General features: G+C 45.3%; 1 protein-coding gene across 1 annotated transcript in view; it reads left to right on the plus strand.

Moving 5' to 3' along the window:
- Positions 1-25661, plus strand: part of stxbp4 (syntaxin binding protein 4) — a gene marked incomplete at both ends in the record, with an annotated part of 243413 nt that overhangs the window by 147981 nt on the left and 69771 nt on the right. The window contains 2 exons of the mRNA XM_079261137.1: positions 15552-15684; positions 15847-15953. Coding sequence (XP_079117263.1) covers positions 15552-15684; positions 15847-15953 — 240 coding nt within the window. The remainder of the gene's footprint in view (positions 1-15551; positions 15685-15846; positions 15954-25661) is intronic.

Here is a 25661-nt window from a genome sequence, read left to right on the forward strand (position 1 = left end):
CCAGTTTAACTTGGGATTGGACCAGTAAGAGACCAGTAACAGACCAGTTTAACTGGGAACAGACCAGTAACTTGACCAGTTTAACCAGCAACAGACCAGTAATTTGACCAGTTTAACTTGGGAACAGACCAGTAACAGACCAGTAACTTGACCAGTTTACCTTGGGAACAGACCAGTAACAGACCAGTTACTTGACCAGTTTAACCGGGAACAGACCAGTAACGTGACCAGTTTAACCGGGAACAGATCAGTAACTTGACCAGTTTAACCAGGAACAGACCAGTAACTTGACCAGTTTAACCAGGAACAGACCAGTAACTTGACCAGTTTAACCGGGAACAGACCAGTAACTTGACCAGTTTAACCGGGAACAGACCAGTAACAGACCAGTAACTTGACCAGTTTAACTGGGAACAGACCAGTAATTTGACCAGTTTAACTTGGGAACAGACCAGTAACAGACCAGTAACTTGACCAGTTTAACTTGGGAACAGACCAGTAACAGACCAGTAACTTGACCAGTTTAACTGGGAACAGACCAGTAACTTGACCAGTTTAGCTGGGAACAGACCAGTAACTTGACCAGTTTAACCAGGAACAAACCAGTAACAGACCAGTAAATTGACCAGTTTAACCGGGAACAGACCAGTAACTTGACCAGTTTAGCCAGGAACAGACCAGTAACTTGACCAGTTTAACCGGGAACAGACCAGTAACTTGACCAGTTTAACCGGGAACAGACCAGTGACTTGACCAGTTTAGCCAGGAACAGACCAGTAACTTGACCAGTTTAAGTGGGAACAGAACAGTAACTTGACCAGGTTAACCGGGAACAGACCAGTAATTTGACCAGTTTAACCGGGAACTGACCAGTAATTTGACCACGTTAACTGGGAACAGACCAGTAACAGACCAATAACTTGACCAGTTTAACCGGGAACAGACCAGTAATTTGACCAGTTTAACTGGGAACAGACCAGTAACAGACCAGTAACTTGACCAGTTTAACTGGGAACAGACCAATAACTTGACCAGTTTAACCGGGAACAGACCAATAACTTGATCAGTTTAACCGGGAAAAGACCAGTAACTTGACCAGTTTAACTTGGAACAAACCAGTAACAGACCAGTAACTTGACCAGTTTAACTTGGGAACAGACCAGTAACTTGACCAGTTTAACTGGGAACAGACCAGTAACTTGACCAGTTTAACCAGTAACAGACCAGTAACTTGACCAGTTTAACTGGCAACAGACCAAAAAAAGACCAGTTGAAATGGGAACAGACCAGTAACAGACCAGTATTACTGGGAACAGACCAGTAACTTGACCAGTTTAACCAGGAACAGACCAGTAACTTGACCAGTTTAACCGGGAACAGACCAGTGATTTGACCAGTTTAACCAGGAACAGACCAGTAACTTGACCAGTTTAACCGGGAACAGACCAGTAACTTGACCAGTTTAACCGGGAACAGACCAGCAACAGACCAGTAACTTGACCAGTTTAACTGGGAACAGACCAGTAATTTGACCAGTTTAACTTGGGAACAGACCAGTAACAGACCAGTAACTTGACCAGTTTAACTTGGGAACAGACCAGTAACAGACCAGTAACAGACCAGTAACAGACCAGTTTAACTGGGAACAGACCAGTAATTTGACCAGTTCAACCGGGAACAGACCAGTAATTTGACCAGTTTAACTTGGGAACAGACCAGTAACAGACCAGTAACTTGACCAGTTTACCTTGGGAACAGACCAGTAACAGACCAGTTACTTGACCAGTTTAACCGGGAACAGACCAGTAACTTGACCAGTTTAACCGGGAACAGATCAGTAACTTGACCAGTTTAACCAGGAACAGACCAGTAACTTGACCAGTTTAACCAGGAACAGACCAGTAACTTGACCAGTTTAACCGGGAACAGACCATTAACTTGACCAGTTTAACCGGGAACAGACCAGTAACAGACCAGTAACTTGACCAGTTTAACTGGGAACAGACCAGTAATTTGACCAGTTTAACTTGGGAACAGACCAGTAACAGACCAGTAACTTGACCAGTTTAACTTGGGAACAGACCAGTAACAGACCAGTAACTTGACCAGTTTAACTGGGAACAGACCAGTAACTTGACCAGTTTAGCTGGGAACAGACCAGTAACTTGACCAGTTTAACCAGGAACAAACCAGTAACAGACCAGTAAATTGACCAGTTTAACCGGGAACAGACCAGTAACTTGACCAGTTTAGCCAGGAACAGACCAGTAACTTGACCAGTTTAACCGGGAACAGACCAGTAACTTGACCAGTTTAACCGGGAACAGACCAGTGACTTGACCAGTTTAGCCAGGAACAGACCAGTAACTTGACCAGTTTAAGTGGGAACAGAACAGTAACTTGACCAGGTTAACCGGGAACAGACCAGTAATTTGACCAGTTTAACCGGGAACTGACCAGTAATTTGACCAGTTTAACTGGGAACAGACCAGTAACAGACCAATAACTTGACCAGTTTAACCGGGAACAGACCAGTAATTTGACCAGTTTAACTGGGAACAGACCAGTAACAGACCAGTAACTTGACCAGTTTAACTGGGAACAGACCAATAACTTGACCAGTTTAACCGGGAACAGACCAATAACTTGATCAGTTTAACCGGGAAAAGACCAGTAACTTGACCAGTTTAACTTGGAACAAACCAGTAACAGACCAGTAACTTGACCAGTTTAACTTGGGAACAGACCAGTAACTTGACCAGTTTAACTGGGAACAGACCAGTAACTTGACCAGTTTAACCAGTAACAGACCAGTAACTTGACCAGTTTAACTGGGAACAGACCAAAAAAAGACCAGTTGAAATGGGAACAGACCAGTAACAGACCAGTATTACTGGGAACAGACCAGTAACTTGACCAGTTTAACCAGGAACAGACCAGTAACTTGACCAGTTTAACCGGGAACAGACCAGTGATTTGACCAGTTTAACCAGGAACAGACCAGTAACTTGACCAGTTTAACCGGGAACAGACCAGTAACTTGACCAGTTTAACCGGGAACAGACCAGCAACAGACCAGTAACTTGACCAGTTTAACTGGGAACAGACCAGTAATTTGACCAGTTTAACTTGGGAACAGACCAGTAACAGACCAGTAACTTGACCAGTTTAACTTGGGAACAGACCAGTAACAGACCAGTAACAGACCAGTTTAACTGGGAACAGACCAGTAATTTGACCAGTTCAACCGGGAACAGACCAGTAACTTGACCAGTTTAACCGGGAACAGACCAGTAACAGACCAATAACATGAGCAGTTTAACTGGGAACACACCAGTAATTTGACCAGTTTAACTTGGGAACAGACCAGTAACAGATCAGTAACTTGACCAGTTTAACTTGGGATTGGACCAGTAAGAGACCAGTAACAGACCAGTTTAACTGGGAACAGACCAGTAACTTGACCACTTTAACCAGCAACAGACCAGTAATTTGACCAGTTTACCTTGGGAACAGACCAGTAACAGACCAGTAACTTGACCAGTTTAACTGGGAACAGACCAATAACTTGACCAGTTTAACCGGGAACAGACCAATAACTTGACCAGTTTAACAGGGAAAAGACCAGTAACTTGACCAGTTTAACTTGGAACAGACCAGTAACAGACCAGTAACTTGACCAGTTTAACTTGGGAACAGACCAGTAACTTGACCAGTTTAACTGGGAACAGACCAGTAACTTGACCAGTTTAACCAGTAACAGACCAGTAACTTGACCAGTTTAACTGGGAACAGACCAAAAAAAGACCAGATTAAATGGGAACAGACCAGTAACAGACCAGTTTAACTGGGAACAGACCAGTAACTTGACCAGTTTAACCAGGAACAGACCAGTAACTTGACCAGTTTAACCGGGAACAGACCAGCAACAGACCAGTAACTTGACCAGTTTAACTGGGAACAGACCAGTAATTTGACCAGTTTAACTTGGGAACAGACCAGTAACAGACCAGTAACTTGACCAGTTTAACTTGGGAACAGACCAGTAACAGACCAGTAACAGACCAGTTTAACTGGGAACAGACCAGTAATTTGACCAGTTCAACCGGGAACAGACCAGTAACTTGACCAGTTTAACCGGGAACAGACCACTAACAGACCAATAACATGAGCAGTTTAACTGGGAACACACCAGTAATTTGACCAGTTTAACTTGGGAACAGACCAGTAAAAGATCAGTAACTTGACCAGTTTAACTTGGGATTGGACCAGTAAGAGACCAGTAACAGACCAGTTTAACTGGGAACAGACCAGTAACTTGACCACTTTAACCAGCAACAGACCAGTAATTTGACCAGTTTAACTTGGGAACAGACCAGTAACAGACCAGTAACTTGACCAGTTTAACTGGGAACAGACCAGTAATTTGACCAGTTTAACTTGGGAACAGACCAGTAACAGACCAGTAACTTGACCAGTTTAACTTGGGAACAGACCAGTAACAGACCAGTAACTTGACCAGTTTAACTGGGAACAGACCAGTAACTTGACCAGTTTAGCTGGGAACAGACCAGTAACTTGACCAGTTTAACCAGGAACAAACCAGTAACAGACCAGTAAATTGACCAGTTTAACCGGGAACAGACCAGTAACTTGACCAGTTTAGCCAGGAACAGACCAGTAACTTGACCAGTTTAACCGGGAACAGACCAGTAACTTGACCAGTTTAACCGGGAACAGACCAGTGACTTGACCAGTTTAGCCAGGAACAGACCAGTAACTTGACCAGTTTAAGTGGGAACAGAACAGTAACTTGACCAGGTTAACCGGGAACAGACCAGTAATTTGACCAGTTTAACCGGGAACTGACCAGTAATTTGACCAGTTTAACTGGGAACAGACCAGTAACAGACCAATAACTTGACCAGTTTAACCGGGAACAGACCAGTAATTTGACCAGTTTAACTGGGAACAGACCAGTAACAGACCAGTAACTTGACCAGTTTAGCTGGGAACAGACCAGTAACTTGACCAGTTTAACCAGGAACAAACCAGTAACAGACCAGTAAATTGACCAGTTTAACCGGGAACAGACCAGTAACTTGACCAGTTTAGCCAGGAACAGACCAGTAACTTGACCAGTTTAACCGGGAACAGACCAGTAACTTGACCAGTTTAACCGGGAACAGACCAGTGACTTGACCAGTTTAGCCAGGAACAGACCAGTAACTTGACCAGTTTAAGTGGGAACAGAACAGTAACTTGACCAGGTTAACCGGGAACAGACCAGTAATTTGACCAGTTTAACCGGGAACTGACCAGTAATTTGACCAGTTTAACTGGGAACAGACCAGTAACAGACCAATAACTTGACCAGTTTAACCGGGAACAGACCAGTAATTTGACCAGTTTAACTGGGAACAGACCAGTAACAGACCAGTAACTTGACCAGTTTAACTGGGAACAGACCAATAACTTGACCGGTTTAACCGGGAACAGACCAATAACTTGATCAGTTTAACCGGGAAAAGACCAGTAACTTGACCAGTTTAACTTGGAACAAACCAGTAACAGACCAGTAACTTGACCAGTTTAACTTGGGAACAGACCAGTAACTTGACCAGTTTAACTGGGAACAGACCAGTAACTTGACCAGTTTAACCAGTAACAGACCAGTAACTTGACCAGTTTAACTGGGAACAGACCAAAAAAAGACCAGTTGAAATGGGAACAGACCAGTAACAGACCAGTATTACTGGGAACAGACCAGTAACTTGACCAGTTTAACCAGGAACAGACCAGTAACTTGACCAGTTTAACCGGGAACAGACCAGTGATTTGACCAGTTTAACCAGGAACAGACCAGTAACTTGACCAGTTTAACCGGGAACAGACCAGTAACTTGACCAGTTTAACCGGGAACAGACCAGCAACAGACCAGTAACTTGACCAGTTTAACTGGGAACAGACCAGTAATTTGACCAGTTTAACTTGGGAACAGACCAGTAACAGACCAGTAACTTGACCAGTTTAACTTGGGAACAGACCAGTAACAGACCAGTAACAGACCAGTAACAGACCAGTTTAACTGGGAACAGACCAGTAATTTGACCAGTTCAACCGGGAACAGACCAGTAATTTGACCAGTTTAACTTGGGAACAGACCAGTAACAGACCAGTAACTTGACCAGTTTACCTTGGGAACAGACCAGTAACAGACCAGTTACTTGACCAGTTTAACCGGGAACAGACCAGTAACTTGACCAGTTTAACCGGGAACAGATCAGTAACTTGACCAGTTTAACCAGGAACAGACCAGTAACTTGACCAGTTTAACCAGGAACAGACCAGTAACTTGACCAGTTTAACCGGGAACAGACCAGTAACTTGACCAGTTTAACCGGGAACAGACCAGTAACAGACCAGTAACTTGACCAGTTTAACTGGGAACAGACCAGTAATTTGACCAGTTTAACTTGGGAACAGACCAGTAACAGACCAGTAACTTGACCAGTTTAACTTGGGAACAGACCAGTAACAGACCAGTAACTTGACCAGTTTAACTGGGAACAGACCAGTAACTTGACCAGTTTAGCTGGGAACAGACCAGTAACTTGACCAGTTTAACCAGGAACAAACCAGTAACAGACCAGTAAATTGACCAGTTTAACCGGGAACAGACCAGTAACTTGACCAGTTTAGCCAGGAACAGACCAGTAACTTGACCAGTTTAACCGGGAACAGACCAGTAACTTGACCAGTTTAACCGGGAACAGACCAGTGACTTGACCAGTTTAGCCAGGAACAGACCAGTAACTTGACCAGTTTAAGTGGGAACAGAACAGTAACTTGACCAGGTTAACCGGGAACAGACCAGTAATTTGACCAGTTTAACCGGGAACTGACCAGTAATTTGACCAGTTTAACTGGGAACAGACCAGTAACAGACCAATAACTTGACCAGTTTAACCGGGAACAGACCAGTAATTTGACCAGTTTAACTGGGAACAGACCAGTAACAGACCAGTAACTTGACCAGTTTAACTGGGAACAGACCAATAACTTGACCAGTTTAACCGGGAACAGACCAATAACTTGATCAGTTTAACCGGGAAAAGACCAGTAACTTGACCAGTTTAACTTGGAACAAACCAGTAACAGACCAGTAACTTGACCAGTTTAACTTGGGAACAGACCAGTAACTTGACCAGTTTAACTGGGAACAGACCAGTAACTTGACCAGTTTAACCAGTAACAGACCAGTAACTTGACCAGTTTAACTGGGAACAGACCAAAAAAAGACCAGTTGAAATGGGAACAGACCAGTAACAGACCAGTATTACTGGGAACAGACCAGTAACTTGACCAGTTTAACCAGGAACAGACCAGTAACTTGACCAGTTTAACCGGGAACAGACCAGTGATTTGACCAGTTTAACCAGGAACAGACCAGTAACTTGACCAGTTTAACCGGGAACAGACCAGTAACTTGACCAGTTTAACCGGGAACAGACCAGCAACAGACCAGTAACTTGACCAGTTTAACTGGGAACAGACCAGTAATTTGACCAGTTTAACTTGGGAACAGACCAGTAACAGACCAGTAACTTGACCAGTTTAACTTGGGAACAGACCAGTAACAGACCAGTAACAGACCAGTTTAACTGGGAACAGACCAGTAATTTGACCAGTTCAACCGGGAACAGACCAGTAACTTGACCAGTTTAACCGGGAACAGACCAGTAACAGACCAATAACATGAGCAGTTTAACTGGGAACACACCAGTAATTTGACCAGTTTAACTTGGGAACAGACCAGTAACAGATCAGTAACTTGACCAGTTTAACTTGGGATTGGACCAGTAAGAGACCAGTAACAGACCAGTTTAACTGGGAACAGACCAGTAACTTGACCACTTTAACCAGCAACAGACCAGTAATTTGACCAGTTTACCTTGGGAACAGACCAGTAACAGACCAGTAACTTGACCAGTTTAACTGGGAACAGACCAATAACTTGACCAGTTTAACCGGGAACAGACCAATAACTTGACCAGTTTAACAGGGAAAAGACCAGTAACTTGACCAGTTTAACTTGGAACAGACCAGTAACAGACCAGTAACTTGACCAGTTTAACTTGGGAACAGACCAGTAACTTGACCAGTTTAACTGGGAACAGACCAGTAACTTGACCAGTTTAACCAGTAACAGACCAGTAACTTGACCAGTTTAACTGGGAACAGACCAAAAAAAGACCAGATTAAATGGGAACAGACCAGTAACAGACCAGTTTAACTGGGAACAGACCAGTAACTTGACCAGTTTAACCAGGAACAGACCAGTAACTTGACCAGTTTAACCGGGAACAGACCAGCAACAGACCAGTAACTTGACCAGTTTAACTGGGAACAGACCAGTAATTTGACCAGTTTAACTTGGGAACAGACCAGTAACAGACCAGTAACTTGACCAGTTTAACTTGGGAACAGACCAGTAACAGACCAGTAACAGACCAGTTTAACTGGGAACAGACCAGTAATTTGACCAGTTCAACCGGGAACAGACCAGTAACTTGACCAGTTTAACCGGGAACAGACCACTAACAGACCAATAACATGAGCAGTTTAACTGGGAACACACCAGTAATTTGACCAGTTTAACTTGGGAACAGACCAGTAAAAGATCAGTAACTTGACCAGTTTAACTTGGGATTGGACCAGTAAGAGACCAGTAACAGACCAGTTTAACTGGGAACAGACCAGTAACTTGACCACTTTAACCAGCAACAGACCAGTAATTTGACCAGTTTAACTTGGGAACAGACCAGTAACAGACCAGTAACTTGACCAGTTTAACTGGGAACAGACCAGTAATTTGACCAGTTTAACTTGGGAACAGACCAGTAACAGACCAGTAACTTGACCAGTTTAACTTGGGAACAGACCAGTAACAGACCAGTAACTTGACCAGTTTAACTGGGAACAGACCAGTAAATTGACCAGTTTAACCGGGAACAGACCAGTAACTTGACCAGTTTAGCCAGGAACAGACCAGTAACTTGACCAGTTTAACCGGGAACAGACCAGTAACTTGACCAGTTTAACCGGGAACAGACCAGTGACTTGACCAGTTTAGCCAGGAACAGACCAGTAACTTGACCAGTTTAAGTGGGAACAGAACAGTAACTTGACCAGGTTAACCGGGAACAGACCAGTAATTTGACCAGTTTAACCGGGAACTGACCAGTAATTTGACCAGTTTAACTGGGAACAGACCAGTAACAGACCAATAACTTGACCAGTTTAACCGGGAACAGACCAGTAATTTGACCAGTTTAACTGGGAACAGACCAGTAACAGACCAGTAACTTGACCAGTTTAACTGGGAACAGACCAATAACTTGACCAGTTTAACCGGGAACAGACCAATAACTTGATCAGTTTAACCGGGAAAAGACCAGTAACTTGACCAGTTTAACTTGGAACAAACCAGTAACAGACCAGTAACTTGACCAGTTTAACTTGGGAACAGACCAGTAACTTGACCAGTTTAACTGGGAACAGACCAGTAACTTGACCAGTTTAACCAGTAACAGACCAGTAACTTGACCAGTTTAACTGGGAACAGACCAAAAAAAGACCAGTTGAAATGGGAACAGACCAGTAACAGACCAGTATTACTGGGAACAGACCAGTAACTTGACCAGTTTAACCAGGAACAGACCAGTAACTTGACCAGTTTAACCGGGAACAGACCAGTGATTTGACCAGTTTAACCAGGAACAGACCAGTAACTTGACCAGTTTAACCGGGAACAGACCAGTAACTTGACCAGTTTAACCGGGAACAGACCAGCAACAGACCAGTAACTTGACCAGTTTAACTGGGAACAGACCAGTAATTTGACCAGTTTAACTTGGGAACAGACCAGTAACAGACCAGTAACTTGACCAGTTTAACTTGGGAACAGACCAGTAACAGACCAGTAACAGACCAGTTTAACTGGGAACAGACCAGTAATTTGACCAGTTCAACCGGGAACAGACCAGTAATTTGACCAGTTTAACTTGGGAACAGACCAGTAACAGACCAGTAACTTGACCAGTTTACCTTGGGAACAGACCAGTAACAGACCAGTTACTTGACCAGTTTAACCGGGAACAGACCAGTAACTTGACCAGTTTAACCGGGAACAGATCAGTAACTTGACCAGTTTAACCAGGAACAGACCAGTAACTTGACCAGTTTAACCAGGAACAGACCAGTAACTTGACCAGTTTAACCGGGAACAGACCAGTAACTTGACCAGTTTAACCGGGAACAGACCAGTAACAGACCAGTAACTTGACCAGTTTAACTGGGAACAGACCAGTAATTTGACCAGTTTAACTTGGGAACAGACCAGTAACAGACCAGTAACTTGACCAGTTTAACTTGGGAACAGACCAGTAACAGACCAGTAACTTGACCAGTTTAACTGGGAACAGACCAGTAACTTGACCAGTTTAGCTGGGAACAGACCAGTAACTTGACCAGTTTAACCAGGAACAAACCAGTAACAGACCAGTAAATTGACCAGTTTATCTGGGAACAGACCAGTAACTTGACCAGTTTAGCCAGGAACAGACCAGTAACTTGACCAGTTTAACCGGGAACAGACCAGTAACTTGACCAGTTTAACCGGGAACAGACCAGTGACTTGACCAGTTTAGCCAGGAACAGACCAGTAACTTGACCAGTTTAAGTGGGAACAGAACAGTAACTTGACCAGGTTAACCGGGAACAGACCAGTAATTTGACCAGTTTAACCGGGAACTGACCAGTAATTTGACCAGTTTAACTGGGAACAGACCAGTAACAGACCAATAACTTGACCAGTTTAACCGGGAACAGACCAGTAATTTGACCAGTTTAACTGGGAACAGACCAGTAACAGACCAGTAACTTGACCAGTTTAACTGGGAACAGACCAATAACTTGACCAGTTTAACCGGGAACAGACCAATAACTTGATCAGTTTAACCGGGAAAAGACCAGTAACTTGACCAGTTTAACTTGGAACAAACCAGTAACAGACCAGTAACTTGACCAGTTTAACTTGGGAACAGACCAGTAACTTGACCAGTTTAACTGGGAACAGACCAGTAACTTGACCAGTTTAACCAGTAACAGACCAGTAACTTGACCAGTTTAACTGGGAACAGACCAAAAAAAGACCAGTTGAAATGGGAACAGACCAGTAACAGACCAGTATTACTGGGAACAGACCAGTAACTTGACCAGTTTAACCAGGAACAGACCAGTAACTTGACCAGTTTAACCGGGAACAGACCAGTGATTTGACCAGTTTAACCAGGAACAGACCAGTAACTTGACCAGTTTAACCGGGGACAGACCAGTAACTTGACCAGTTTAACCGGGAACAGACCAGCAACAGACCAGTAACTTGACCAGTTTAACTGGGAACAGACCAGTAATTTGACCAGTTTAACTTGGGAACAGACCAGTAACAGACCAGTAACTTGACCAGTTTAACTTGGGAACAGACCAGTAACAGACCAGTAACAGACCAGTTTAACTGGGAACAGACCAGTAATTTGACCAGTTCAACCGGGAACAGACCAGTAACTTGACCAGTTTAACCGGGAACAGACCAGTAACAGACCAATAACATGAGCAGTTTAACTGGGAACACACCAGTAATTTGACCAGTTTAACTTGGGAACAGACCAGTAACAGATCAGTAACTTGACCAGTTTAACTTGGGATTGGACCAGTAAGAGACCAGTAACAGACCAGTTTAACTGGGAACAGACCAGTAACTTGACCAGTTTAACCAGCAACAGACCAGTAATTTGACCAGTTTACCTTGGGAACAGACCAGTAACAGACCAGTAACTTGACCAGTTTAACTGGGAACAGACCAATAACTTGACCAGTTTAACCGGGAACAGACCAATAACTTGACCAGTTTAACAGGGAAAAGACCAGTAACTTGACCAGTTTAACTTGGAACAGACCAGTAACAGACCAGTAACTTGACCAGTTTAACTTGGGAACAGACCAGTAACTTGACCAGTTTAACTGGGAACAGACCAGTAACTTGACCAGTTTAACCAGTAACAGACCAGTAACTTGACCAGTTTAACTGGGAACAGACCAAAAAAAGACCAGATTAAATGGGAACAGACCAGTAACAGACCAGTTTAACTGGGAACAGACCAGTAACTTGACCAGTTTAACCAGGAACAGACCAGTAACTTGACCAGTTTAACCGGGAACAGACCAGCAACAGACCAGTAACTTGACCAGTTTAACTGGGAACAGACCAGTAATTTGACCAGTTTAACTTGGGAACAGACCAGTAACAGACCAGTAACTTGACCAGTTTAACTTGGGAACAGACCAGTAACAGACCAGTAACAGACCAGTTTAACTGGGAACAGACCAGTAATTTGACCAGTTCAACCGGGAACAGACCAGTAACTTGACCAGTTTAACCGGGAACAGACCACTAACAGACCAATAACATGAGCAGTTTAACTGGGAACACACCAGTAATTTGACCAGTTTAACTTGGGAACAGACCAGTAAAAGATCAGTAACTTGACCAGTTTAACTTGGGATTGGACCAGTAAGAGACCAGTAACAGACCAGTTTAACTGGGAACAGACCAGTAACTTGACCACTTTAACCAGCAACAGACCAGTAATTTGACCAGTTTAACTTGGGAACAGACCAGTAACAGACCAGTAACTTGACCAGTTTACCTTGGGAACAGACCAGTAACAGACCAGTAACTTGACCAGTTTAACTGGGAACAGACCAATAACTTGACCAGTTTAACCGGGAACAGACCAATAACTTGACCAGTTTAACCGGGAAAAGACCAGTAACTTGACCAGTTTAACTTGGAACAGACCAGTAACAGACCAGTAACTTGACCAGTTTAACTTGGGAACAGACCAATAACTTGACCAGTTTAACTGGGAACAGACCAGTAACTTGACCAGTTTAACCAGTAACAGACCAGTAACTTGACCAGTTTAACTGGGAACAGACCAAAAAAAGACCAGTTTAAATGGGAACAGACCAGTAACAGACCAGTTTAACTGGGAACAGACCAGTAACTTGACCAGTTTAACCAGGAACAGACCAGTAACTTGACCAGTTTAACCGGGAACAGACCAGTAATTTGACCAGTTTAACCAGGAACAGACCAGTAACTTGACCAGTTTAACCGGGAACAGACCAGTAACTTGACCAGTTTAACCGGGAACAGACCAGCAACAGACCAGTAACTTGACCAGTTTAACTGGGAACAGACCAGTAATTTGACCAGTTTAACTTGGGAACAGAACAGTAACAGACCAGTAACTTGACCAGTTTAACTTGGGAACAGACCAGTAACAGACCAGTAACTTGACCAGTTTAACTGGGAACAGACCAGTAATTTGACCAGTTCAACCGGGAACAGACCAGTAACTTGACCAGTTTAACCGGGAACAGACCAGTAACAGACCAATAACATGAGCAGTTTAACTGGGAACACACCAGTAATTTGACCAGTTTAACTTGGGAACAGACCAGTAACAGATCAGTAACTTGACCAGTTTAACTTGGGATTGGACCAGTAAGAGACCAGTAACAGACCAGTTTAACTGGGAACAGACCAGTAACTTGACCAGTTTAACCAGCAACAGACCAGTAATTTGACCAGTTTAACTTGGGAACAGACCAGTAACAGACCAGTAACTTGACCAGTTTACCTTGGGAACAGACCAGTAACAGACCAATAACTTGACCAGTTTAACCGGGAACAGACCAGTAACTTGACCAGTTTAACCGGGAACAGATCAGTAACTTGACCAGTTTAACCAGGAACAGACCAGTAACTTGACCAGTTTAACCAGGAACAGACCAGTAACTTGACCAGTTTAACCGTGAACAGACCAGTAACTTGACCAGTTTAACTGGGAAAAGACCAGTAATTTGACCAGTTTAACTTGGGAACAGACCAGTAACTTGACCAGTTTAACTTGGGAACAGACCAGTAACAGACCAGTAACTTGACCAGTTTAACTGGGAACAGACCAGTAACTTGACCAGTTTAGCTGGGAACAGACCAGTAACTTGACCAGTTTAACCAGGAACAAACCAGTAACAGACCAGTAACTTGACCAGTTTAACCGGGAACAGACCAATAACTTGACCAGTTTAACCGGGTACAGACCAGTAACTTGACCAGTTTAACCGGGAACAGACCAGTAACTAATACCAGTTTAACCGGGAAGAGACCAATATTTTGACCAGTTTAACCGGGAACAGACCAGTAACAGACCAGTTTATCTGGGAACAGACCAGTAACTTGACCAGTTTAACCAGGAACAGACCAGTAACAGACCAATAACTTGACCAGTTTAACCAGTAACAGACCAATAACTTGACCAGTTTAACCGGGAACAGACCAGTAACTTGACCAGTTTAATCGGGAACAGACCAGTAACAGACCAGTAACTTGACCAGTTTAACCAGGAACAGACCAGTAACAGACCAATAACTTGACCAGTTTAACCAGGAACAGAGCAGTAACTTGACCAGTTTAACCGGGAACAGACCAGTAACTTGACCAGTTTAACCGGGAACAGACCAGTAACAGACCAGTAACTTGAAGCGGTGGGGTGTGGGGGTTTCACAGCAACCCCTGCTACCGTCTAGACGACATCTCTTTCAGGGAAGACCTTTCTGAAGTCCAGGTGTTCCTGAACCGTCGTGTCCCGCATGGCGACAGCACGACGGGCTGGCTGCCGCGTTGTGCTCTCCTCTTCCCAGAGAAGCCCTTTCAATATGAGGCTCCATTGATTCATCAGCGTTATTCTTTATTTTATTATTTGTGTTCTAAATGTTTTGTTCTTTGCCTCTAATGGCTGCCTGGGATGGAGGGAGAGAGAACGGGGAAGAAAAAAGGATGAGAAATCAGACAAAAAATCGGTGGAGAGGAAAAAAAAAGGAGAACGGAACAAGAAGTAGAAATGAAGCCAAAGCGACTGCAACACAATTCTGTCAGACAACTGGGCTTTTCTGCACGGTCAGAGAAACATGAACTGACACATCAGACGTCATGAGGAGGAAAAACCACCTGGAGCGGTCATGCAGATGCAGCTGATCGTCACCCAGCCAATCTTTCAACCCCCTCTCCTCCCAGCTGTTCTCAATCATTTAAGGATTGTTGACTGAAGCTCATCCATTTAGAAATGTTCTAAAAAGTGGCTTGCAAGTTAATAAAAGTATGTTTAATAAACACTACAGGCTTTTATTCCCTCAGTCATTTTAATTCTGCTTTATTCAGCAGTTACAGAAAGTTCCTCCGTTGCTGAAAGTGATTACATAAACTGCTAAAGTGTGATCCTGCTGCACGGAAACACGGCAACAACTACAGCGAACAGCATCATCAGCAGTTTTATGGAGGAGGGTTAGAGATTATGTTGTGTTGTTGCTTTCATGACTTTTGATCACTGTCGTCCTGCCTTTTGCTTCCTCTCCTTCCCCAGTGACAGTGTTATTCAGCTGATATGTGTTGCCAAGGGAACAGGCTTGGGGCTTATCATCAAGGGAGGAGCAAACCGAGCTGAAGGGCCAATGGTGTTCATTCAGGACATAGTGCCTGGAGGAGACTGCCAGAAGGTCAGTGACCTGAATATATAGATAAATATCTATCTATCGATCAATCAAGCGATCAATGATATATCTATATATATATATATGTATGATATATGATATATATATATAGTTTAAAGTAGGACAGGCTCAGGACCTGATTGTATCTGTCTACTTGCGCTGTTTCAGGATGGCCGGCTCCAGGTAGGGGACCAGCTGGTGTCCATTAACAAAGAGTCTCTGATAGGAGTGACTTATGAGGAGGCGAGGAGCATCCTGACGCGCACCAAGCTCAGGTCCATCAACACCAGAGTGTTTTCTTAATGCAGACTTTTTTTTTTGTGCAGTGCTCCTCTTAATTGGCAGCTCTCTTCTATATTTGCAGCGTTCTCTGTGTTTGCAGCGCTTTGTGTTTAGAGCGCTCTGTGTTTGCAGCACTGTCTTTATTTGCAGCACTCCATGTTTGCAGCGCTCTGTATTTGCAGCACTCTGTATTTGCAGCACTCTGTATTTGCAGCGGTCTGTGTTTGCAGCGCTCTGTATTTGCAGCGCTCTCTATTTGCAGCGCTCTCTATTTGCAGCGCTCTCTATTAGCAGCGCTCTGAATTGGCAGTGCTCTGAATATGCATCACTCTGTATTTGCAGCGCCAAGTGTTTGCAGCGCTCTGTGTTTGCAGCGCTCTGTGTTTGCAGCGCTCTGTGTTTGCAGCACTATCTTTATTTGCAGCGCTCTGTATTTGCTGCGCTTTGTGTTTGCAGCGCTCTGTATTTGCAGCGCTCTGTATTTGCAACGCTCTGTATTTGCAGCGCTCTGTATTTGCAACGCTCTGTATTTGCAGCGCTCTGTGTTTGCAGCGCTCTGTATTTGCAGCGCTCTGTATTTGCAGCGCTCTGTATTTGCAACGCTCTGTTTTTGCAAACACTGTGTTTGCAGGGCTCTGTGTTTGCAGCATTATCTTTATTTGCAGCGCTCTGAATTCACAGCACTCTGTATTTGCATCGCTCTGTATTTGCATCGCTCTGTATTTGCAGCGCTCTGTGTCTGCAGCATTCTTTGTATTTGCAGCGCTTTGTGTTTGCAGCACTATCTTTATTTGCAGCACTCTTTATTTGCACGCTCTGTGTTTGAAGCGCTCTGTTTGTAGCGCTCTGTGTTTGCAGCGCCGTCTGTTTTCAGCGCTCTGTGTTTGCAGCGCTCTGTGTTTGCAGCACTCTGTGTTTGCAGCACTATCTTTATTTGCAGCGCTCTGTATTTGCTGCGCTTTGTGTTTGCAGCGCTCTGTATTTGCAGCGCTCTGTATTTGCAACGCTCTGTATTTGCAGCGCTCTGTGTTTGCAGCGCTCTGTATTTGCAGCACTCTGTATTTGCAGCGCTCTGTATTTGCAACGCTCTGTTTTTGCAAACACTGTGTTTGCAGGGCTCTGTGTTTGCAGCATTATCTTTATTTGCAGCGCTCTGAATTCACAGCACTCTGTATTTGCATCGCTCTGTATTTGCATCGCTCTGTATTTGCAGCGCTCTGTGTCTGCAGCATTCTTTGTATTTGCAGCGCTTTGTGTTTGCAGCACTATCTTTATTTGCAGCACTCTTTATTTGCACGCTCTGTGTTTGAAGCGCTCTGTTTGTAGCGCTCTGTGTTTGCAGCGCCGTCTGTTTTCAGCGCTCTGAGTTTGCAGCGCTCTGTGTTTGCAGCGCTCTGTGTTTGCAGCACTATCTTTATTTGCAGCGCTCTGTGTTTGCAGCGCTCTGTGTTTGCAGCGCTCTATGTTTGCAGCGCTCTGTTTGCAGCGCTCTGTGATTGCAGCGCTCTGTGATTGCAGCGCTCTGTGATTGCAGCGTTCTGTGATTGCAGCGTTCTGAATTTGCAACACTGTGTTTGCAGCGCTCTGTGTTTGCAGCGCTTTGTGTTTAGAGCGCTCTGTGTTTGCAGCACTGTCTTTATTTGCAGCACTCCATGTTTGCAGCGCTCTGTATTTGCAGCACTCTGTATTTGCAGCGCTCTGTGTTTGCAGCACTGTCTTTATTTGCAGCACTCCATGTTTGCAGCGCTCTGTATTTGCAGCACTCCATGTTTGCAATGCTCTTTGTTTGCAGCGCTGTGTTTGCAGCGCTCTGTGTTTGCAGCGCTCTGTGTTTGCAGCGCTCTGTATTTGCAGCGCTCTGTATTTGCAGCGCTCTGTATTTGCAACGCTCTGTTTTTGCAAACACTGTTTTTGCAGGGCTCTGTGTTTGCAGCATTATCTTTATTTGCAGCGCTCTGAATTCACAGCGCTCTGTATTTGCATCGCTCTGTATTTGCAGTGCTCTGTGTCTGCAGTGCTCTGTGTCTGCAGCATTCTTTGTATTTGCAGCGCTTTGTGTTTGCAGCACTATCTTTATTTGCAGCACTCTTTATTTGCACGCTCTGTGTTTGAAGCGCTCTGTTTGTAGCGCTCTGTGTTTGCAGCGCCGTCTGTTTTCAGCGCTCTGAGTTTGCAGCGCTCTGTGTTTGCAGCACTATCTTTATTTGCAGCGCTCTGTGTTTGCAGCGCTCTGTGTTTGCAGCGCTCTGTGATTGCAGCGTTCTGAATTTGCAACACTGTGTTTGCAGCGCTCTGTGTTTGCAGGGCTCTGTGTTTGCAGCATTATCTTTATTTGCAGCGCTCTGTATTTGCAGCGCTCTGTATTTGCAGCGCTCTCTATTTGCATCACTCTGTGCTTGCAGCGCTTTGTGTTTGCAGCGCTCTGTATTTGCATCGCTCTGTATTTGCAGCGCTTTGTGTCTGTAGCATTCTTTGTATTTGCAGCGCTTTGTATTTGCAGCGCTCTGTGTTTGCAGCGCTCTGTGTTTGCAGCACTATCTTTATTTGCAGCGCTCTGAATTCACAGCGCTCTGTATTTGTATCGCTCTGTATTTGCAGCGCTCTGTGTCTGCAGCATTCTTTGTATTTGCAGCGCTTTGTGTTTGCAGCACTATCTTTATTTGCAGCACTCTTTATTTGCACGCTCTGTGTTTGAAGCGCTCTGTGTGTTAAAGCGCTCTGTGTTTGCAGCGCCCTCTGTTTTCAGCGCTCTGTGTTTGCAGCGCTGTGTTTGCAGCACTATCTTTATTTGCAGCGCTCTGTGTTTGCAGCGCTCTGTGTTTGCAGCGCTCTGTGATTGCAGCGTTCTGAATTTGCAACACTGTGTTTGCAGCACTCTGTGTTTGCAGGGCTCTGTGTTTGCAGCATTATCTTTATTTGCAGCGCTCTGAATTCACAGCGCTCTGTATTTGCATCGCTCTGTATTTGCAGCGCTTTGTGTCTGCAGCATTCTTTGTATTTGCAGCGCTTTGTGTTTGCAGCACTATCTTTATTTGCAGCAGTCTTTATTTGCATCGCACTGTGTCTGCAGCGCTCTGTGTTTGAAGCGCTCTGTGTTTGCAGCGCCCTCTGTTTTCAGTGCTCTGTGTTTGCAGCGCTCTGTGTTTGCAGCACTATCTTTATTTGCAGCGCTCTGTGTTTGCAGCGCTCTGTATTTGCAGCGCTCTGTATTTGCATTGTCTGTATTTGCAGCCCTCTGTTTTTGCAGTACTTTGTGTTTGCAGCATTCTGAATTTGCAGCGCTGTGTTTGCAGCGCTCTGTGTTTGCAGCGCCCTGTGTTTTGCAGCGCCCTGTGTTTTGCAGCACCCTGTGTTTGCAGCACTCTGTGTTTGCAGGGCTCTGTATTTGCATCGCTCTGTATTTGCAGCGCTCTATGTCTGCAGCATTCTTTGTATTTGCAGCGCTTTGTGTTTGCAGCACTATCTTTATTTGCAGCACTCTGTGCTTGCAGCGCTCTGTGTTTGCATCCCTCAGTATTTGCAGCGCTCTGTGTCTGCAGCATTCTTTGTATTTGCAGCGCTCTGTTTGCAGCGCTTTGTGTTTGCAGCACTCTGTGTTTGCAGCGCCCTCTGTTTTCAGCGCTCTGTGTTTGCAGCGCTCTGTGTTTGCAGCACTATCTTTATTTGCAGCGCTCTGTGTTTGCAGCGCTCTGTGTTTGCAACATTAGCTTTATTTGCAGCCGTCTGTATTTGCAGCGCTCTGAATTTGCAGCGCTTTGTGTTTGCAGCGCTCTGTGTTTGCAGCACTATCTTTATTTGCAGCGCTCTGTGTTTGCAGCGCTCTGTGTTTGCAACATTAGCTTTATTTGCAGCCGTCTGTATTTGCAGCGCTCTGAATTTGCAGCGCTTTGTGTTTGCAGCGCTCTGTGTTTGCAGCACTATCTTTATTTGCAGCGTTCTGTGTTTGCAGCGCTCTGTGTTTGCAGCACTATCTTTATTTGCAGCGCTCTGTATTTGCAGCGCTCTGTATTTGCAGCGCTCTGTATCTGCATTGTCTGTATTTGCAGCGCTCTGTGTTTGTAGCGCTCTGTGTTTTTTGCGCTCCATGTCTGCAGCATTCTATGTTTATGAAGCGTTCTGTGTTTGCAGCGCTCTGTTTGCAACGCTCTATGTTTGCAGCGCTCTGTGTTAACAGTGCCCTGTGTTTGCAGCGCCCTGTGTTTGCAGTGCTCTGTTTAAAGCACTATCTTTATTTGCAGCGCTCTGTGTTTGCAGTGCTCTGTGTTTGCAGTGCTCTGTGTTTGCAACGCTCTGTATTTGCCGCACTCTGTTTGCAGCGCTCTGTGTTTGCAGCACTATCTTTATTCGCAGCACTCTATTTGCAGCGTTCTGAATTTGCAGCGCTCTGTTTGCAGCGCTCTGTGTATGCAGCACGCTGTTTTTGCAGCGCTCTGCATTTGCAGCGCTCTATGTTTGGAGCACTATCTTTATTTGCAGCGCTCTGTGTTTTCAGCGCTCTGTGTTTTCAGCGCTCTGTGTTTGCAGCGCTCTGTATTTGCAGCGTTCTGTATTTTCAGCTCTCTATGTTTGCAACGCTCTGTATTTGCCGCACTCTGTTTGCAGCGTTCTGTTTGCAGCGCTCTGTTTGCAGCGCTCTGTGTATGCAGCACGCTGTTTTTGCAGCGCTCTGCATTTGCAGCGCTCTGTGTTTTCAGCGCTCTGTGTTTGCAGCGCTCTGTATTTGCAGCGTTCTGAATTTGCAGCGTTCTGTATTTTCAGCTCTCTGTGTTTGCAGCGCTCTGTGTTTGCAGCATTCTTAACTTGCAGTGCTCTGTGTTTGCAGCACTATCTTTATCTGCAGCGCTCTGCATTTGCAGCACTCTGTGTTTGCAACGCTCTGTGTTCGCAGGGCTATGTGTTTGCAGTGCTTTGTGTTTGCAGCGCTCTGTCTTTGGAGCATTGTCTTTATTTGCAGCGCTCTGTGTTTTCAGCGCTCTGTGTTTGCAGCGCACTGTATTTGCAGCGTTCTGAATTTGCAGCACTCTGTTTTTGCAGCGCTCTTTGTTTGGAGCATTATCTTTATTTGCAGCGCTCTGTCTTTGCAGCGCTCTGTGTTTGCAGCGCTCTATATTTGCAGCGCTCTGTGTTTACAGCACTATCTTTATTTGCAGCGCTCTGTGTTTGCAACGCTCTGTGTTTGCAGTACTATCTTTTTTTGCAGAGCTCAGTTTTTGCCGCACTCTGTATTTGCAGCGCTCTGTGTTTGGAGCATTATCTTTATTTGCAGCGCACTGTGTTTGCAGCGCTCTGTATTTGCAGCGCTCTGTGTCTGCAGCATTCTCTATATTTGCAGCGCTCTGTGTGTGAAGCATTATCTTTATTTGCAGCACACTGTGTTTGCAGCACTATCTTTATTTGCAGCGCTCTGTGTTTGCAGCGCTCTGTGTTTGCAGCATTCTCTGTATTTGCAGTGCTCTGTTTGCAGGACTATCTTTATTTGCAGCGCTCTGTATTTGCAGCGCTCTGTGTTTGGAGCATTGTCTTTATTTGCAGCGCTCTGTGTTTGCAGCGCTTTGTATTTACAGCGCTCTGTGTTTGCAGCACTATCTTCATTTGCAGCGCTCTGTATTTGCAGCACGCTGTGTTTGCAACGGTCTGTGTTTGCAGCGTTCTGAATTTGCAGCACTCTGTTTTTGCAGCACTCTGTGTCTGCAGCGCTCTGTATTTGCAGCGCTCTGTGTTCGCACGGCTATGTGTTTGCAGCGCTTTGTGTTTGCAGCGCTCTGTGTTTGCAGCGCTCTGTGTTTGCAGCGCTCTGTGTTTGCAGCGCTCTATATTTGCAGCGCTCTGTGTTTACAGCACTATATTTGCAGCGCTCTGTGTTTGCAACGCTCTGTGTTCGCACGGCCATGTGTTTGCAGCGCTTTGTGTTTGCAGCGCTCTTTGTTTGGAGCATTATCTTTATTTGCAGCGCTCTGTCTTTGCAGCGCTCTGTGTTTGCAGCGCTCTATATTTGCAGCGCTCTGTGTTTGGAGCATTGTCTTTATTTGCAGCGCTCTGTGTTTGCAGCGCTTTGTATTTACAGCGCTCTGTGTTTGCAGCACTATCTTCATTTGCAGCGCTCTGTATTTGCAGCACTCTGTGTTTGCAACGGTCTGTGTTTGCAGCGTTCTGAATTTGCAGCACTCTGTTTTTGCAGCACTCTGTGTCTGCAGCGCTCTGTATTTGCAGCGCTCTGTGTTCGCACGGCTATGTGTTTGCAGCGCTTTGTGTTTGCAGCGCTCTGTGTTTGCAGCGCTCTGTGTTTGCAGCGCTCTGTGTTTGCAGCGCTCTATATTTGCAGCGCTCTGTGTTTACAGCACTATCTTTATTTGCAGCGCTCTGTGTTTGCAACGCTCTGTGTTCGCACGGCCATGTGTTTGCAGTGCTTTGTGTTTGCAGCGCTCTTTGTTTGGAGCATTATCTTTATTTGCAGCGCTCTGTCTTTGCAGCGCTCTGTGTTTGCAGCGCTCTATATTTGCAGCGCTCTGTGTTTACAGCACTATCTTTATTTGCAGCGCTCTGTGTTTGCAACGCTCTGTGTTCGCACGGCCATGTGTTTGCAGCGCTTTGTGTTTGCAGTGCTCTGTGTTTGCAGTACTATCTTTTTTTGCAGCGCTCAGTTTTTGCCGCATTCTGTATTTGCAGCGCTCTGTGTTTGCAGTACTATCTTTTTTTGCAGCGCTCAGTTTTTGCCGCACTCTGTATTTGCAGCGCTCTGTGTTTGGAGCATTATCTTTATTTGCAGCGCACTGTGTTTGCAGCGCTCTGTATTTGCAGCGCTCTGTGTCTGCAGCATTCTCTATATTTGCAGCGCTCTGTGTGTGAAGCATTATCTTTATTTGCAGCGCACTGTGTTTGCAGCACTATCTTTATTTGCAGCGCTCTGTGTTTGCAGCGCTCTGTGTTTGCAGCATTCTCTGTATTTGCAGTACTCTGTTTGCAGGACTATCTTTATTTGCAGCGCTCTGTATTTGCAGCGCTCTGTGTTTGGAGCATTGTCTTTATTTGCAGCGCTCTGTGTTTGCAGCGCTTTGTATTTACAGCGCTCTGTGTTTACAGCACTATCTTTATTTGCAGCGCTCTGTGTTTGCAACGCTCTGTGTTTGCAGTACTATCTTTTTTTGCAGAGCTCAGTTTTTGCCGCACTCTGTATTTGCAGCGCTCTGTGTTTGGAGCATTATCTTTATTTGCAGCGCACTGTGTTTGCAGCGCTCTGTATTTGCAGCGCTCTGTGTCTGCAGCATTCTCTATATTTGCAGCGCTCTGTGTGTGAAGCATTATCTTTATTTGCAGCACACTGTGTTTGCAGCACTATCTTTATTTGCAGCGCTCTGTGTTTGCAGCGCTCTGTGTTTGCAGCATTCTCTGTATTTGCAGTGCTCTGTTTGCAGGACTATCTTTATTTGCAGCGCTCTGTATTTGCAGCGCTCTGTGTTTGGAGCATTGTCTTTATTTGCAGCGCTCTGTGTTTGCAGCGCTTTGTATTTACAGCGCTCTGTGTTTGCAGCACTATCTTCATTTGCAGCGCTCTGTATTTGCAGCACGCTGTGTTTGCAACGGTCTGTGTTTGCAGCGTTCTGAATTTGCAGCACTCTGTTTTTGCAGCACTCTGTGTCTGCAGCGCTCTGTATTTGCAGCGCTCTGTGTTCGCACGGCTATGTGTTTGCAGCGCTTTGTGTTTGCAGCGCTCTGTGTTTGCAGCGCTCTGTGTTTGCAGCGCTCTGTGTTTGCAGCGCTCTATATTTGCAGCGCTCTGTGTTTACAGCACTATATTTGCAGCGCTCTGTGTTTGCAACGCTCTGTGTTCGCACGGCCATGTGTTTGCAGCGCTTTGTGTTTGCAGCGCTCTTTGTTTGGAGCATTATCTTTATTTGCAGCGCTCTGTCTTTGCAGCGCTCTGTGTTTGCAGCGCTCTATATTTGCAGCGCTCTGTGTTTGGAGCATTGTCTTTATTTGCAGCGCTCTGTGTTTGCAGCGCTTTGTATTTACAGCGCTCTGTGTTTGCAGCACTATCTTCATTTGCAGCGCTCTGTATTTGCAGCACTCTGTGTTTGCAACGGTCTGTGTTTGCAGCGTTCTGAATTTGCAGCACTCTGTTTTTGCAGCACTCTGTGTCTGCAGCGCTCTGTATTTGCAGCGCTCTGTGTTCGCACGGCTATGTGTTTGCAGCGCTTTGTGTTTGCAGCGCTCTGTGTTTGCAGCGCTCTGTGTTTGCAGCGCTCTGTGTTTGCAGCGCTCTATATTTGCAGCGCTCTGTGTTTACAGCACTATCTTTATTTGCAGCGCTCTGTGTTTGCAACGCTCTGTGTTCGCACGGCCATGTGTTTGCAGTGCTTTGTGTTTGCAGCGCTCTTTGTTTGGAGCATTATCTTTATTTGCAGCGCTCTGTCTTTGCAGCGCTCTGTGTTTGCAGCGCTCTATATTTGCAGCGCTCTATATTTGCAGCGCTCTGTGTTTACAGCACTATCTTTATTTGCAGCGCTCTGTGTTTGCAACGCTCTGTGTTCGCACGGCCATGTGTTTGCAGCGCTTTGTGTTTGCAGTGCTCTGTGTTTGCAGTACTATCTTTTTTTGCAGCGCTCAGTTTTTGCCGCATTCTGTATTTGCAGCGCTCTGTGTTTGCAGTACTATCTTTTTTTGCAGCGCTCAGTTTTTGCCGCACTCTGTATTTGCAGCGCTCTGTGTTTGGAGCATTATCTTTATTTGCAGCGCACTGTGTTTGCAGCGCTCTGTATTTGCAGCGCTCTGTGTCTGCAGCATTCTCTATATTTGCAGCGCTCTGTGTGTGAAGCATTATCTTTATTTGCAGCGCACTGTGTTTGCAGCACTATCTTTATTTGCAGCGCTCTGTGTTTGCAGCGCTCTGTGTTTGCAGCATTCTCTGTATTTGCAGTACTCTGTTTGCAGGACTATCTTTATTTGCAGCGCTCTGTATTTGCAGCGCTCTGTGTTTGGAGCATTGTCTTTATTTGCAGCGCTCTGTGTTTGCAGCGCTTTGTATTTACAGCGCTCTGTGTTTGCAGCACTATCTTCATCTGCAGCGCTCTGTATTTGCAGCACTCTGTGTTTGCAACGGTCTGTGTTTGCAGCGTTCTGAATTTGCAGCACTCTGTTTTTGCAGCACTCTGTGTCTGCAGCGCTCTGTATTTGCAGCACTCTGTGTTCGCACGGCTATGTGTTTGCAGCGCTTTGTGTTTGCAGCGCTCTGTGTTTGCAGCGCTCTGTGTTTGCAGCATTGTCTGTATTTGCAGCGCTCTGTGTTTGCAGCTATGTGTTTGCGGCGCTCTGTGTTTGCAACAATATCTTTATTTGCAGCGCTCTGTGTTTGCCGCACTCTGTGTTTGCAGCGCTCTGTGTTTGCAGCACTTTTTGTTTGCAGAGCTCTGTATTTGCAGCGCTTTGTGTTTGCAGTGCTCTGTTTTTTTAGCGCTCTGTATTTGCAGCGCTCTGTAATTCCACCGCTCTGAATTTGCAGCGCTCTGAATTTGCAGCATCCTGTATTTGCAGCGCTCTGTGTCTGCAGCATTCTCTGTATTTGCAGCGCTCTGTGTTTGCAGCACTATCTTTATTTGCCGCACTCTGTGTTTGCAGAGCTCTGTCGTTGCAGCCCTTTTTGTTTGCAGCACTCTGTATTTGCAGCGCCCTGAATTTGCGTCACTCTGTATTTTCGGCGCTGTGTA

Source organism: Telmatherina bonti, assembly GCF_933228915.1.
Source record: "Telmatherina bonti genome assembly, chromosome: 21".
Taxonomy (NCBI): Eukaryota; Metazoa; Chordata; class Actinopteri; order Atheriniformes; family Telmatherinidae; genus Telmatherina; species Telmatherina bonti.